General features: G+C 41.4%; 1 protein-coding gene across 7 annotated transcripts in view; it reads left to right on the forward strand.

The window, feature by feature from the left end:
* Positions 1 to 12,597, forward strand: part of cat2 (calcium transporter 2) — a 70,490-nt gene extending 57,893 nt beyond the window's left edge. For all 7 annotated transcript variants that reach the window (XM_031903536.1, XM_031903532.1, XM_031903534.1 and 4 more), the window contains 5 exons: positions 4,107 to 4,243; positions 6,635 to 6,777; positions 9,583 to 9,646; positions 10,340 to 10,434; positions 12,428 to 12,597. In XM_031903536.1, the coding sequence (XP_031759396.1) occupies positions 4,107 to 4,243; positions 6,635 to 6,777; positions 9,583 to 9,646; positions 10,340 to 10,434; positions 12,428 to 12,432 (444 nt within the window). In that variant the 3' untranslated portion in view covers positions 12,433 to 12,597. The remainder of the gene's footprint in view (positions 1 to 4,106; positions 4,244 to 6,634; positions 6,778 to 9,582; positions 9,647 to 10,339; positions 10,435 to 12,427) is intronic.
* Positions 12,598 to 17,593: the final 4,996 nt, after the last annotated feature.

The raw sequence follows: 17,593 nt of genomic DNA on the forward strand, positions 1-17,593 counted from the left end.
ATAGGCTAAATTGTTGCCAGGAACCTACTTGCTGTTTGTTGCTAGGGTCTGACCTGTAGTACATTATTGGGTGAGGAGTACCCAACACTCAGGATAGCTGTTGCCATCAATGACTAGTTTAGATGAGAGATGAAAAGAAGATATTTAATCACGTAGCTCAGCCTATCTGTGCCCTGGGAATGTGACAGCAGCCAGGATATTACGTGTATGTATAAAGCACATCACACACACATATTCCCACTCTGACGGCTGAAGAACCAGGGAAGCTTCAGTTCCCACTATTTTATGGCTTAATCTCACTGACTCTCACGCTGATTAAGCCTCTGTTCCGCCGTGCTGTTGACTAAGTGTTGCAGGAAGGTAGGCGTGCGAGGGACGTGCGAGGGACGTGTCTTGTCAGTGCACATTAATGAATGTAAATCCACACATACCCTTTATGGCTGATTTATACTAACCAGTGTGCCGCTCATTTAAAGGGATGGTGTCCTCAAAATAATATTTAAAAAATTCAAAAATGCTATAGATAATGTTCTATGATTTATGTTTATGTAATGCTCTTAAATTCTAAAGCAGTTGTTCACCCCCTTTTGCTACTTTCCTGGGAGTTATCTTTATACTGGTCGGGGTTGCTTTAATACATTGCAATGGCCTAGGGCCTACCAGGATGGGGCTGTAAATACCCATTTCCTATAAATACAGGTATGGAATCTACTATCCACAATACTCAAGATCATCATACTACATCATAGTCTACTAAAAATCATTCAAACATTAATAAGGAGTAATTATATCTTAGTTGGGATCAAGTACAGGTACTGTTTTATTATTACAGAGAAAAGGGAATCATTTAACCATTAAATAAACCCAATAGGGCTGTTCTGCCCCCAATAAGGGGTAATTATATCTTAGTTGGGATCAAGTACAGGTACTGTTTTATTATTACAGAGAAAAGGGAATCATTTAACCATTAAATAAACCCAATAGGGCTGTTCTGCCCCCAATAAGGTGTAATTATATCTTAGTTGGGATCAAGTACAGGTACTGTTTTATTATTACAGAGAAAAGGGAATCATTTAACCATTAAATAAACCCAATAGGGCTGTTCTGCCCCCAATAAGGGGTAATTATATCTTAGTTGGGATCAAGTACAGGTACTGTTTTATTATTACACAGAAAAGGGAATCATTTAACCATTAAATAAACCCAATAGGGCTGTTCTGCCCCAATAAGGGGTAATTATATCTTAGTTGGGATCAAGTACAGGTACTGTTTTATTATTACAGAGAAAAGGGAATCATTTAACCATGAAATAAACCCAATAGGGCTGTTCTGCCCCCAATAAGGGGTAATTATATCTGAGTTGGGATCAAGTACAATATACTGTTTTATTGTTTTATTAGCAACTCCACTGGAGATTTTGTAGGACGGTGTCGGATCAACAGAACGTTGCCTGCAACTCGGATGTAGTCACACGGGTTAAAATGTAATGGGACTGATACAAAAATCTTATGTGTGAACTACAGTACATGAAAGGATTGCAGTTCGACACAACACGCCTGTCGGCAGGGAACGCTGTGTGCTGCATCTTCATCTGACGAGATAAAATCTGATAGTGCCTGACAGGCTTTTTTTTTCTCATTGAAATACATTGACTGTCAGATGGAGATGCAGGAACAAAACCCACCATTTGACTTTATCTGATCCAACTGTTCATTACAGCCTCAGAGAGCTTGATCAGATTTTATAGGATCCTACAAAATCTTGTGCTGTTGCATGGTGTTGCATGACAAGACTAGATATAATCTGACCCACAAAATCTCCTGTAGAGTTTAGCCCTTATACCGAGGCATCAAACTGCAGGGTGCTTTACCACAGGAGTGCAAAAAATACAAACACCTTTGTGCCTCCCCTTATCAGCCTCTCTTAGTTCGAGCACTGATGGCTGCAGGTGGGGCAATGTAAATGAGGCCTAATGCCACTGTAACCTCTATTTCTGCTCCATATCTGCCTTCTCAGACTAATACCAGTAGAACATGGGTCACACTGGACTTTCTCACCCAGATTGGCCTTCGCTAAGTGGATGGGGAAAGTGATAGTGTTGTACAACTACACCTCTCTTGCTGCTATACAGAAAAATAGGGTATCAGAGGTTCTTGCAAACAACAAAAAGTTTATTGAACATCCACAGGGTTACTTTGACACGACCTCTCAGATGCCAGTGGTACAGGCAACACCACATACAGAGTGTAATACAGACTGACACTCCCCTGAGTACAGACTTGACAGGAATCTCACTTCACCTCCGTGACACCCTGTAGCAGCCTGATCCCCCCAGGGAATTCTCTATCCTGATCGCCTATCCACTGCACTACAGGCAATATGGCCTGGGAGAGATACCTCCAAAACTGCCTCCTATGTAGGAGCTCTGAACTGCTCTTTCTAGCTCAACCCTAACTGCCTTACCCCTAGAGTGTATTATTATGCGAGCTACACCTGCCACTATCATTCATGGGGCCCTGTTCCCCAACAATAACAGGGCCCAGGCCCGGGCTCACAGAAACACCCACCCTGTTCCTCAGGCGGAAGCAAAGAGGAAGGTGCCACCCCTTTCCCAGCACTATACCAAAGTGAGGCGGGAAGTGGTCACCATAACTGCTAGCCAATAGCATACATATGTTAATGAACTTCTGCCCAGCAACTATGGGCACGGAACCTGTAGGGATTTAAAGCCATTATTAACCTTATGGGTCCCTACACTACTGTACGGCTTTGTTGGAACAAATGTTCTGGGCCACCCTGGTGTACTCAGCTGCATAGCAACTTGTGCCAGGTAAAGGGAGCATTTCCCATACATATTTTCTAAAAAATCAAAAATGCCATCTCTAATAAATAAAGTTGCATTTTTAGATTAAGTCCTTTTTTAACAAAATCCTGCTAAAGTGAGATGAACATGTAGAAAAGGACGTTGCCACATTAGTATTGCTTCAGTATAATAGAGATGTGGGGATACTAATGTGCTATTGATCTCTATACTTTTAATTGCTTCATTTAGAATTCAGAGCCACAAGTCACATTCGTCTTCTTTATCGATTGTGTATCACAGTTTCACTGGTGCCAAAACCAACAGTAACACAAAATAGCGCTCAATAAGAAAACTTTACTGCGACTATCTACATATCCTGTTTCACTTGTCCACCTTGTTCCCTGCGCTCAGTAATGGTGGAGCCATTACTATTAAAAAAAAAATGTACCTGTATTGGGTGCTTAATAATAATAATAATATTTTCACAAACTACTGTAAGTTATAAGGATAGCAGGCAGGCAGCCTAAAGCTGCCCATACACGGGCAGATCCACTCGCTTGTCGCCAAGCGAGCGGATCTTCACCCAATATCCCCACCTACGGGTGGGCAATATCGGGTAATATGCAGGTGAATTCGATCGTTTGGCCCTGGGGCCAAACGATCGAATTCTAATGGCGGCAATGGGGCAGTCGGTTTGGGGACCGCATCAACAAGCCAATGTGGTCCCCGATCCGACTGAATTTTCTAACCTGGCCGATCGATATCTGCCCAATTTCAGTCCAGATATCGGTTGGCCAGGCCCCTCGTTTCTGCCCCAACACAGGCCGAAAAGCTGCCGAATCGGTCCAAGGGACCGATATCGGCAGCTACAATCGCCCCGTTTATGGGGACCTTAACACTGTAGGGGACTATTGAAAAAAAAAAAAAAGACTATTGTTTCCCCAGCCGGAGTATGGGCTCTATTAGCCTGCACCTCTATGGGGGGAAGCAATTTTAGGGTGATTGGTGCCCTTTAAGTATTACTCATGGACTCTAAGGAATAATGTAGCCCCTACTGTACATTGTAAGGATATTAGAAGTAACCCAGCTTGCAGCCTTCTGCACAGAACTTGCCATTAATATCCATTAATAACGGATGACATCATAGGCAGTGTTTATAAGCAGATATTATACAGGTTATACATGACTTGTGTATGGTGCAGTTTCACTGTTGCTCAGAAACTGTTGAGATGCTGAGTGTTGTAGTTAAGGAATATGTCTCAGTTATGTACCCAGTCACAGCGAAACTCTACTTTTCTTACAGGAAGAGATAGATGAACTAATCGAAATGGTGAGAAAGAATAAAGTTAGGCAACAGCTGGCCGACATGCCAGACAGGAAAGCTCACGTTGGAGAGCCAAAGCCAAGTCCAAAGAAGACCAACCACAAAACTGTTGCAAGGTATGGAAGGGGGTAGTGTTGAGCAAGAGTTAGATGCTGAACTAGTTCTATTTATTGGACAATATTACTTTAGGTGCTTACTGGCCAGAAACCATATTGTTGAGCCATAACATAGCAAAAAAAGCATCAAGGTACCTACTTCCCTCCAGATAATGGGGCTCTACTAATAACCAGCATTATAGCAAGTGGCCAACCTTAATAATTTCCTATAAAGATGTAAAACAGACAAAGTTTGGGAATAGCTACTGAAGCACATTTACATTCCATTTACATAAGGCCACAGTGGGATCTATTAAGCGTGTAAGTCTGTAGGTAGGAGGACAGTACCTAGAGGATTCATTAAGAGAAAGTGGGTTACATCTAATTAGACATGAACTGAAAGAGGAACAGATTAAAGAATGGAAATATTTAATCCCGCTCTGCTGCCACATGTAATGTCATATTTCATATTGTACCTTGTCTAAATACGTACATAGTACATGAGAAACACAGGGGCCTAACTAGCAGCCTATGAGCCCTGGTGCAAATTTTGCAATTTGTTTAATGAGGCACTTTCCTCCCTCATTCATTGGCTGCCTGACTCATGGGCCCATTAGTCACCAGCTGTACACCTTTGGTACGTGGCATCCTAAACAAGTCCATCAAAAGAGATCTGCACTATTTAGAGGTCAAGGGATTCCTATTACTGTATATCTGTGAACCTTAAGGGTGAAGACACATGGAGCTACTAGTAGCAGATACTTGTCATGGCTACAAAAATAGACAATGCTGATCATTTACTGATAATTGTCTCTACGTGTGTTTTAGCAAAGGCAATTCTCAGTATTGTCTATGGCAGGGGATTTTCTGGCGGTTAGTAGCCGTGACAAGTAGCTGCTACTAAGTAGCTCCTTTGCCCTAAAGCAGATGCCTGTGTAATCTTATCAGGTCCAATTTGACAATGTAACATTTTATGAGCATTTCCCAACCTGGTTACACCACTAGGATACAAATTCCCAACATCTGCCAACACCTGAAGGCTGTTTAGGGTTTCTGGGAACTGTAGTTAAACAATCTGGGCCACAGCATGACATATATATCACCTTTAAAATCATCACCTGCTATACTGCAGTACCTGATGGTGACAGTCACCCAACACATCCAACATGTGCCAAATTTTATGGGCAGAATAATATATATTGTCAAGGAGGAAGACATTCAGGGAATAATGTAACAATCTGATCATCTGGATACTGTATGGTAATGATCCCCAACCAGTGAGTCAACATGTTGCTCACCAACCCCTTGGATGTTGCTCTCGGTGCCCCCAAACCAGGTAGTTATTTTTGAATTCCTGACTTGGGGGCAAGTTTTGGTTGAATAAAAACAAGATTTCCTACCAAATAAAGCCCCTGTAAGCTGATAGGGCGCATAGAGGCCCCTAATAGCCAATCACAGCCCTTATTTGGCACCTCCATGAACTTTTATGGTGCTTGTGTTGCTCCCCGAATCTTTTTACATTTGACTGTGGCTCACGAGGTTGGGGGCCCCTGCTGTAATTCATATGGACCGTCACTGTAAGTCATCATCAGGTCTACAAAGGAACATGACTGTTTGAGAACACTCTTAGCATACCAATTAATGCCCAGTGTTTGCAGATGAATGGCTATCATTTTAGAGCAGGGGTAGGGAACCTATGGCTCGGGAGCCAGATGTGGCTCTTTTGATGGCTGCATCTGGCTCACTGCCAAATCTTTAATAAAAAAAATAACGGGAGGCGTGGCCTGCACTCGGCGAATAGAAGACGTGTTCTAAGCCTTAGAACACGTCTTCTATCCGCCGAGCGCATTCCACACCCTACCTTGCCCCTGCTCTTGGCGGATAGATGTGTTCTAAGCCTTAAAATGCGTCTTCTATCTGCCGAGCCCAGGCCATGCCCTCCTCCGCATCCTTGGGACCCACCCTACCTTGCCCCGCAGCATCCGCGGCCAAACATATTGTATGGCTCTCACGGAATTACATTTTAAAATATGTGGTGTTTATGGCTCTCTCAGCCAAAAAGGTTCCCGACCCCTGTTTTAGAGTTTATTCAGTGACAAACAGAGATACAAATTAGTTATATATTCTGTGTCAGACTGACCTTTCAGGGTACCAGAGGATTTCCCAGTGAGCCTGGTGGGCCCTAGTGGGAGAGTTCCTATCGGCCCATCCTCAATGGGCATATAGCTTTAGTACTATATCTAATTGCAGTGAGAGTGTGACCAGGAAATCATACTTTCTGGCAGGCCCTAGGAGACGCAGTTTGACACTTAACACAGAACTTATGTTACTCCATTAGGCTTTGGAAAAATTAATCACTGCTTTTTACTAAACAAGCCTTTTGATTCTTTCCGTGTGTCGGTTACTTTGCAGGACAGAGGCTCAGCAGCTGAAGATACTCACAATGTTACCGATGCTAATTGCGAGTCAGGAGGAACAGCGAGAGACCCTGATACAGATCACTAACAAGCTACTGGCTCTTGAGAAATTCATCTTGGAGTCTGACAAATCCCCAGGTATCAAGGTTACGCCAGTTTGAGCAGTACAGCTGTATGCAAGTGTGTGGTTTCGAGATGTTGATACACAGTAACTGGCTCCATGTTCCACGCTTGTGTGTGACAATAGCAGCCTTATAAAGCTGGCCAAATGTTAGCTGCCAACTTCATACCGATATGTTAGTTTCTCAGCCAATGTAGTGGGACAAACTGTTGGCCTGACCCACCATATCTGGATAAGGATCTGCCTGGATAAGGATTTGCCAGATATCTAATGGAGTGGAAATAAATACTCCTAGAAGAGACCGGATACCTGGTCCTCTGTCAATAGGCCTACAATTTAATGTACAATCATTGGCTCGGCTGATTTGGCCCATTTCATGGGTTAACAAATTGGACAAAGAGGTGCTTGTTGATGATGTAGTACAGTGATCCCCAACCAGTGGCTCGAGGGCAACAAGTTGCTCACCAACCTTTGATGTTGCTCCCAGTGGCCTCGAAGTATGTGCCCATTTTTATGTTTCTGGTTGGAGGCAAGTTTTGGAAACACAGAGACACAGTTTTACTCCAGGCCGAGCCTCCTACAGGCCAGTAGTCCCCATGGGGCTACTAAATAGCCAATCACAGCACTTATTTGGCATCACCAAAGAACTTTTTTTATGCTTGTGTGGCTCACCAACGCTTTTTTACATCTGAGTGTGGCTCACAAGTAAAAAGGTTAGAGACCACTGACCTAGTATATAAACTGACCACTCAAGGAAAAAGATGTTGGACTGATTCCATTGTCTATTTCTAAATGCATTTAAGCTGCTGTTTAAGGTCCTAGATTAGTCTGGTGGAAAGAATGCTGTTTAAGGTCCTAGATTAGTCTGGTGGAAAGAATGAAGCCAAAAAGCCACAGCCCAGGGGTTAAAACAATCATATCAGAGCAAGGACACACTTCTCTAATGTTTTTAATTAAAACGAATGTGGCTAAGTCATTAGTGGGTAGTAAAATGGCTAATGGTGGATGAAGAGTTTCTTCATCAGGACATAATAGGATTCCACCAAGCCCCGGATGAAAAACAAATTTCACTGATATTATAAGGATGCTTCTTTATAGACAGGACTCGGATATTAATCCTGCCAGCCCCTAAGTCACTGAACATGGTACTATCCAATATAGTTTATTCTATGGTGGAGCAAGGCACATTATGCTGGGTGAGGGGGCTTTATTACTCTATTTGATTCATTTAAAAATAGTATGACTTATGATGATTGTGGCGCTTATAAATATGCTGTTTTTGGGAAAATGAAGTTGAAAAATGATAGTTAAGACCAAAATGAGAAGGAGATGAAAGTCTCTGAGACAGGAACTCTGATCAAATGTCGCCTGCCTAAGCCTAGGGGGCATTAAAGGCTTGCGAGACGGGAAGCAATCCATTCTGACACAATAGCATGAAATCAAAGATGATTTAAAAGAGATCAAACACCACTGAGATCTAAGCGAACGGGAGAATAAAATTGAACATTACCAACTTCAGTGTTGTATTAATGAGCGGATAAAGGTCAGATTTGAGCAACAGACCTCAGTGCACTTGAGAAACAGTGAGGGTGCAGTTAACAGAGCCTACAAATGAATGAATCCCTGCAGTTGTTTATATGTATATATAGAAATTATACCTGCTTGGATTTCTAATTCATTAATTTGGATGGATCGTGTAACACTCTACCAAGTGCACGTCATATGTACAGGGTCGGGGGGTGGTGCTCCAGGGGCCCCCGCACCCCCCAAGGGACCCCACCACAGCCCCTTCATCCCTGGCAGGGGCCCCCGCCACCTGCCTGAACCCCTCCCCCGAGCAAGCATAATAATAAATAAAAGTTACCTTCAGCACTTCAGGGGAGGCAGAATGGCAGCCAGTGGGAGCGCCCAGTACGGATTGGGTCTGGGCCGTTGGGGCCCACCGGGTTTTTTCCTGGTGCCCCGCCGGCCCAGTGCAACCCTGCATATATACCCTTTCTGTGCCGCAGGCTGAGCCATTAGCCATTAGGAGGGGTGTTTAGAAATGTGGAGTCTTCTAACTGGCACCTAAATTGTAAATTAGTAATGTTAGTGGAAGTCTGTTTACAGTGAAAATGAAAATATTGGTGAAATGTAATAACCACATGTAAGCTCTTGCGAGCAGGGCCCTCCCCCTAGTGTCTCCGATCCTCATCCAATGTAACTGCAAACCATTTTTGTGAATTGTTTATATGTACATGTTACCTGTTATGTCTTTTGTACCCCTCTATTCTGTAAAGCGCTGAGTAAATTGATGGCGCTATATAAATAATAATAATAATAACCACGTCCTCAAGACATATTAGGGTTCTGTTACTTACCCTTTCCAGACCTTTGACCTCCTGGGGTCACAGGGTTTGCTTCTCCAATTGTTATTCCCCAGTGTGTACATTAGGACATTAATAAGCATGACTGCTACTCAGTAATAATGTCACTCATGTAAATGGAAATCATTCTTTCATCTGCCCTCTTACACTGGGAGATCAGGATATCATACATCCTCTAGGCCCCTGCCTGTCGGCAACCTGATTGGCCAAGTAACTGGCTAGCAAGTCATTTGGTGGCTGTAGCAGTGACCTCTAAACTGCAAAACCTGGGGGAAAGGTAGGGATTTTGTGGTTTATTTCCCCTTTAAGTTCAGGTGCTTGTGGCACACCTTGCATATGGTGCCAAAGGTGGAAGTGAAAGCAATAGTTCCTGAATGCATGCATGGGGCAAAGACTCATTAATGTTCTTATGTGTAATTAAGCCAAGCAGTTAACTCTTTTGCTCTTGTGAATCAGTTTCAGTGCCTGAGGCGGACTTGGAGAAAATATCAGTACAATCCCTTGAGCACATCCAAGAAATGTGAGTACTTTATCTATTTCTACAATTTCTCCAGGCCCCTCAGGGACACTGTCAGAAAACTATAACATTTGGGGGCCCCTCTACTTAGTAAAGCATTAACTATATTTGTTTCCATGTCCCAGCAATGCCACCTATAGCACTGTACCCCATGATGGCTGCCTGGAGCAAAGTGCCAATATCAGCTGGCATGGGCAGGGGGGGGCCAAGCCGACCAGGCTCCCTAGGCAACCCGGTCGGCCACCTTGCCCCTGCACCTACAATTTTTAACATCAATGTTTTAGTCCCTCCTCCCCTGCCAGGATTTCAAATGATGCAGAAAGTGAGGAAATGTTTGGCAGCTGGATTTCAGCATATACAAATATTATTTATTCATACTTTTTGAAAGGACAGATTATATTTGGGGTCTCAGTGTTGTCTGGGGCTCTTTAACAAATTTTGGTTCAGAAGCCCGAGTTCCCCTGTTACCAAACTTTCCTGTATTTTTCAAATCAAAAGTACAGATTCAAATAACAACAGGTCTAGTAACCAATCACAGCTGACCAGTAACTGCTGGTTGTTATAGGTTAATAGACCAGTAGCAAACTGCTCACTTTTTATTAAATTATCTCCTTTATCTTCTATTTACAAATTATTGGGGAACCAGCCTGGTCCCTGTTTGGGCTCAGTACAAACATTCCTCCATTCATTTTCTAGGCTTCCCTCTACAATGAGCAAACATGGACCTTTGTCTGCAGATCTCCGGTCTCATGTGACAGTGGATATTATTGGCCGGACCAGGCAATTCAATGGTAAATTGATTTATCTACCTTACTAACAAGAGAAGCCTAAACCATATGCACATTGTATCAGAGATGCCAAGTGCTTATTATAATCATGGTCATGCCAGTGTGTGGCAGTAATGCCAAGATTTGGCCATAAAGGTATGGGATCCATTATCTGGAAACCCATTTTCCAGACAGTTGAGAATTACGGGAAGGGCATCTTCTATGGGCTCCATTTTAATCAAATAATTCACGTTTAAAAAATGGTTTATAAATGATTTTTTAGTAGGGCGTGGAAATTACAGAAAGACCCATTATATGGAAAAGTCCACATTCCTAACATTCTGGATTACAGGTCCCATACCTGTATTATTGCACTCTGTATATTCTTCTCATCTCCTTTACTTTAAAATCCCACCTGGCCTATGGGTACTGGCTTATACCTATGGTACTTGTGTTAAATGACATTAAAGGGGCGATGCACAATAAACATTAAAGGGGTGATGCACAATAAACATTAAAGGGGCGATGCACAATAAACATTAAAGGGGCGATGCACAATAAACATTAAAGGGGCGATGCACAATAAACATTAAAGGGGCGATGCACAATAAAATTACAGGTGCAGAAAGTGCCACTGTTGACCCTTATGCCACATTGCTGGGGTACTGGGCCCTCTGTGCTTTAGTGGTGGAACGTATATCGGATATTCAGGCAGCAGAATGATCCACAATCTCAGCTGACCCTGGATGTTACAGTTCGTGCAACAATACCATTGGTGGCCAGCGGCCTTATGGCCCCAGGTTCTCCATTAAAAAGAAAACATTTTTCAATATACATTTTATTAAAAAAATCAGTACCATTTTTAAAAAAAACCACAATCCCTTGCCTGTGATTTCTCCCTTCACACCACTAGCTCTGGCTATTGGTTGCTCGCACCCTGTACAGCACCCTCCTACTACTCATTTCTTTCATCTGTTGTCAGTACAGGGTATCACTGGCAGCACACTGAGGTTTGTAAGAGAAAAAAAATGTAATGCACAGTTTAGCTGGGGGGGGGGGCTGAAGCTTTAGGTACAAGGAGCCAATAGGGCATCCAATATAGCAGCTAGGCAATAATAATGATTCATGAATTGTCTGATGATATTCAAAAAGGGATCCCGTGCATGAAAACTATAGGCCTGTTAGTCTGACATCAATCAAGGTGTTTTTGAGAGGGTAATAAGGGATAAGATTCTGGAATGGCTGCCCTCTTGGTTGATGAAGTAAGTGATTGGATGGGTGAAGTCTGAACTTCACCTCCAGCCCATTCAATCCCCATTCAGCTTTACTGGTACTTAAATGTCAGTCACAAACCAGGGTATGGAAAGCTGAGTGGGAGAAAGAACCTGCAGGCACCGGAGATCCCACCTACCTTCCCAAGCCTGCAGCTCACAGCAAGGAGGGCAGTTATCCAAATCAGTGCCCCCCTCTTTAGACACAAAACCCACCGGGTCTGCAATAGCTGCACCCCTGATGGCGACCCTGTATGCACAGTCTGGAAATAAGGCCAGTAAAACACCTGCCAAGGCTGTGCCCGGTATTATATATTTACAGACAATGTAGTTGTCAGTAAATTTGTAATGACAATAAGTTCAGCCCTGGGCCCATCCCCTATCCAGAATGCGCCTTTTCCCATTCGCGGAATGTCAGTGACGTCATGACCCCACCCGCTTTCAGCATCACCCTGTCCCTTTGACGTCATGGACCTTTTTTAGTTACTTTTTAAAACGTGGCAACCCTATCTGGAAATAATGCAGCCCCCTGATGCAACTCAAAATAATAAATTATGGAGAGAAAACACTGCATTATGGTGATTTGCATCAAAAATGTCACTTTGTGTGCTTCAGTTCTGTTTATAAATGACCCCTATTGCAGAAATTCCCACTAATAATTACAGTATTTATGAATGCAAAATGAATACAATAAATAGAGGCTTCATCTGTGTTCAGAAATGAACTCTTTTATTTCTTTCTTTCAGCATGATGCAACCTGTGCCACGTGCCTGCCAAGTAATAAATACGGATATAAATGTGCAGGGTATACGCCTAATGGGGAGGAGCCGTCTCACAGTGAAATCGGGATTGGAACGTCCCACCTTGGCCTCAGGGTTCTAAATAGCTACTATAAAATAAACATTTTTTTCTATAACTTTTGTGTTTCTGTCTTTGCTAATTTGTGCTCCTATTATATATGTCATTAGTGGTTTTTTTTAAAATTTTATTACCGGGTTCTACTGTATATCTCATCACTAGGTTCTAGGAAGATAGGCATTTTCTCACCATTCTCACATGTTTTGTATTTGTACTTGGGAGGAAACCTGAGTCCCAATACGAAGAAGTCGAAAAAGTCGCGATTTATAGTTCGGACCTTTTGATAAATGGCTTTCTTTGAAATTAGTTTTTTTTATGGCTTCAAAAAAAAATAGAGAAAAATTTGAGTTTAAATAAATCCCCCCTTAGAGTGTTTCTCTGAGCACTTTTGCAATTTTAAAAAACGTTTTGTGTTTTTTTTGTGGTCTCTGAGATATTAGCAGTTTTAGACTGTCAGCGACCCTATGCACATTCAGTTAAGCCAAGGGTAGCTGGCATTCTTGAGCTATAGAATAGCAGCTCAATAGTGGTAATAGCAGTCTAAAACTGCAAACCACTAAAAAGAGAAAATCAATATACAATTTTTTTATTTATTTATTTGGAATCCTTATACCCCGCGTGCAATTTGCCTTGAGGACTAAGGATTTGCATGGGAGTTAAGGTCCCCATACACGGGCGGATTCTAGCTGCCAGTATCGGTTCCTTAGTTTGATTTGGCAGCTTATCGGCCCGTGTATGGCACTAATGACGGGATCAAGTACAGGTACTGTTTTATTATTACAGAGAAAAGGGAATGATTTAACCATTAAATAAACCCAATAGGGCTGTTCTGCCCCCAATAAGGGGTAATTATATCTTAGTTGGGATCAAGTACAGGTACTGTTTTATTATTACAGAGAAAAGGGAGTCATTTAACCATGAAATAAACCCAATAGGGCTGTTCTGCCCCAATAAGGGGTAATTATATCTTAGTTGGGATCAAGTACAGGTACTGTTTTATTATTACAGAGAAAAGGGAATCATTTAACCATTAAATAAACCCAATAGGGCTGTTCTGCCCCAATAAGGGGTAATTATATCTTAGTTGGGATCAAGTACAGGTACTGTTTTATTATTACAGAGAAAAGGGAATCATTTAACCATTAAATAAACCCAATAGGGCTGTTCTGCCCCAATAAGGGGTAATTATATCTTAGTTGGGATCAAGTACAGGTACTGTTTTATTATTACAGAGAAAAGGGAGTCATTTAATCATGAAATAAACCCAATAGGGCTGTTCTGCCCCAATAAGGGGTAATTATATCTTAGTTGGGATCAAGTACAGGTACTGTTTTATTATTACAGAGAAAAGGGAATCATTTAACCATTAAATTAACCCAATAGGACTGTTCTGCCCCCAATAAGGGGTAATTATATCTTAGTTGGGATCAAGTACAGGTACTGTTTTATTATTACAGAGAAAAGGGAATCATTTAACCATTAAATAAACCCAATAGGGCTGTTCTGCCCCAATAAGGGGTAATTATATCTTAGTTGGGATCAAGTACAGGTACTGTTTTATTATTACAGAGAAAAGGGAATGATTTAACCATTAAATAAACCCAATAGGGCTGTTCTGCCCCCAATAAGGGGTAATTATATCTTAGTTGGGATCAAGTACAGGTACTATTTTATTATTGCAGAGAAAAAGCAAATTAATTAAAATGATTTGCTTATAATGGAGTTTAGGGGAGATGGCCTTGCTGTAATTCTGAACTTTCTGGATAATGGGTTTCCAGTTAACAGATCCTATACCTGTACAGTACAAAAGCATGAAAACACTTAACACTTAACTTGTAATATAACACAGACACTGATATTCTGGGCCAATTTGTAATTCATGGTTTTAATTTTTTGTGGTTTTTAGCTTTTTGTTCAGATGCTCTCCAGTTTGGAATTTCAGCACCTATCTGGTTGCTATGGTCTTGTTTACTTTAGCAACCAGGCAGTGGTTTGAACGACACTGGAATATGAACAGGAGAGGGGCTGAATAGAAACATAAGGAATAAAAAGTAACAATAAAATTTTAAGCTCACAGAGCAATAGTTTTTTGGCTGCCGGGGTCACTGACCCCCATTTAAAAGTTGGAAAGATGTAGAAGGCAAATAATACAAAAAGTGTAAAAAATAAATAATGAAGACCAACTGCAAAGTTGCTAGGAATGGGGCATTCTACAACATAGTAAAAGTAAAAAGTAAACAAACCCCTTTAAATAAACACGTGTGAATGTTACAAATAATCAGACGACGGAAATGTATAAATGTATATTGTCTCACATAAAGCCCATCGATCTGTAGCATTTGTGTTCCTTTATCTGAGAATCAGTGTTTGTAGAGAACAGTTAGCGCTTCTCAGATGCAATCTGCCAGGAAGGGTAAAGGCATATTGATCGCAGACACAAGCCCCGAGGCTTTCTGAACAATGTATTCTTTATATGTATCCGGGCCGGGGCGCTCACAATGCCTCGCTTATGTTTGTGCTGCTGCGGGGACATTGCGCTGTGTTCTGTACTGTTCTCTCACTCTGTGCCGTACCTGTGGAAATGTTTATTTGTTCTACACGAGGCAGAAAAGGGAGAACTTTGAAAACGACATAAGAAAATATTTGCCTGCAACTTTATATACAGTATGTACAAATGTTTCATTTAATGGAAAACTGTACCCCTCAGAAATATAAGTCTCTATACAAATTGCATAAACAGCTCATATGTGAAATCCTGCTTCATATAAATAAACCATTTTCATAAATATATATTTAAATGATTCCCTTTTCTCTGTAATAATAAAACAGTACCTGTACTTGATCCCAACTAAGATATAATTACCCCTTATTGGGGCAGAACAGCCCTATTGGGTTTATTTCATGGTTAAATGATTCCCTTTTCTCTGTAATAATAAAACAGTACCTGTACTTGATCCCAACTAAGATATAATTACCCCTTATTGGGGGCAGAACAGCCCTATTGGGTTTATTTAATGGTTAAATGATTCCCTTTTCTCTGTAATAATAAAACAGTACCTGTACTTGATCCCAACTAAGATATAATTACCCCTTATTGGGGGCAGAACAGCCCTATTGGGTGTATTTAATGGTTAAATGATTCCCTTTTCTCTGTAATAATAAAACAGTACCTGTACTTGATCCCAACTAAGATATAATTACCCCTTATTGGGGCAGAACAGCCCTATTGGGTTTATTTCATGGTTAAATGATTCCCTTTTCTCTGTAATAATAAAACAGTACCTGTACTTGATCCCAACTAAGATATAATTACCCCTTATTGGGGCAGAACAGCCCTATTGGGTTTATTTAATGGTTAAATGATTCCCTTTTCTCTGTAATAATAAAACAGTACCTGTACTTGATCCCAACTAAGATATAATTACCCCTTATTGGGGGCAGAACAGTCCTATTGGGTTTATTTAATGGTTAAATGATTCCCTTTTCTCTGTAATAATAAAACAGTACCTGTACTTGATCCCAACTAAGATATAATTACCCCTTATTGGGGGCAGAACAGCCCTATTGGGTTTATTTAATGGTTAAATGATTCCCTTTTCTCTGTAATAATAAAACAGTACTTGTACTTGATCCCAACTAAGATATAATTACCACTTATTGGGGGCAGAACAGCCCTATTGGGTTTATTTAATGGTTAAATGATTCCCTTTTCTCTGTAATAATAAAACAGTACCTGTACTTGATCCCAACTAAGATATAATTACCCCTTATTGGTTAAACTTGGGCCCCAGTAATAGTTCAGCCCGGTCACAATAAAGCTTTAGGCCTAGGCTGGACTATTATATTGGGCCAAGTTTACCCATAACAAAGTCACTATTCTACGGGCAGATCCCCATTCTTCTGTGCTTATGGGCGTCATCCAATATCATTTCCTATAAATCCAGGACAATCTCTCCAACATTTCCGTTGCTCACACACCCTTTGCTGACAGAAAGATGCACTGCTGCTCACTGAACTGCACAAAATACTGCTTTAATCCATGGGCATTGTTCTGCACCACGGCACCATTACTATTACATATTACACAAGTTTGGGAATAAAACTCCCCTAACAGGCTTGAGAAAAGGCCATGTCAGGCCTGAAACGATGCTATACCGAGGTTAAAGCCGTGTGTATCTAATAAAGGCTTTTTAAGGGTGAAGACACACAGAGCTACTAGTAGCAACTATTTGTCACGTCTACTAAAATAGACAATGCTGATCATTTCCTGATAACTGTCTCTACGTGTGTTTTAGCAGAGGCAATTCTTAGTATTGTCTATGGCAGGGGATTTTCTGGCGTTTAGTAGCCGTGACAAGTAGCTGCTACTAAGTAGCTCTGTCTGTCTTCACCCTAATGGAGACATCAAGGTGCTGTATGCTGCTTTTTCATACAATTAAACTCCCCTAACAGCCACGGAATAGGTAAGTAACTGGTTAGTGGGTGTTTACTGGTTAGTGGGACTTAACTACCAAAGCAACCAGGGTGCAAGTAAAATAAATAAATGGAAAATGAACTGGAGAGGGCTTAACAAAAGAGTATGAAACAAAAAATAAAAACTGAAATCTGATCTGATTTTCCAGGGTGGGTTACCCCAATCAGCAAGATACAGTAGCATTTGTTGGAACAGGTAGGGGCAGATTTACTAATCCACGAATCCGAATCCCGAAAGGGAAAAATATTGTATTGGAGACTTAAATTTTGCAACTTTTTTGTCGCCGTAGCGATTTTTCGTATTTGTCGCGACTTTTTAGTCGCCGTCCCGACTTTGTCGTATTTTGCGGAACTTTTTCGACGCCATCGCGATTTTTTCGTATTGAGCGATAGTAAACGGCGGAAAAACCAATCCGATTTTTTCGCGACAGCGACGAAAAAGTCAAGGAAAATATACGAAAAAGTCGCGACGCCGACTTTAAAATTGCGGGACATGCGAAAATTCGCGACAGCGACGAAAAAGTCGCAAAAAATAACGATCATTACGAAAAAACGCATTTGGAGCTTTCGGTCTGTTCGCG

This window comes from Xenopus tropicalis, chromosome 6 (assembly GCF_000004195.4).
Source record: "Xenopus tropicalis strain Nigerian chromosome 6, UCB_Xtro_10.0, whole genome shotgun sequence".
Taxonomy (NCBI): Eukaryota; Metazoa; Chordata; class Amphibia; order Anura; family Pipidae; genus Xenopus; species Xenopus tropicalis.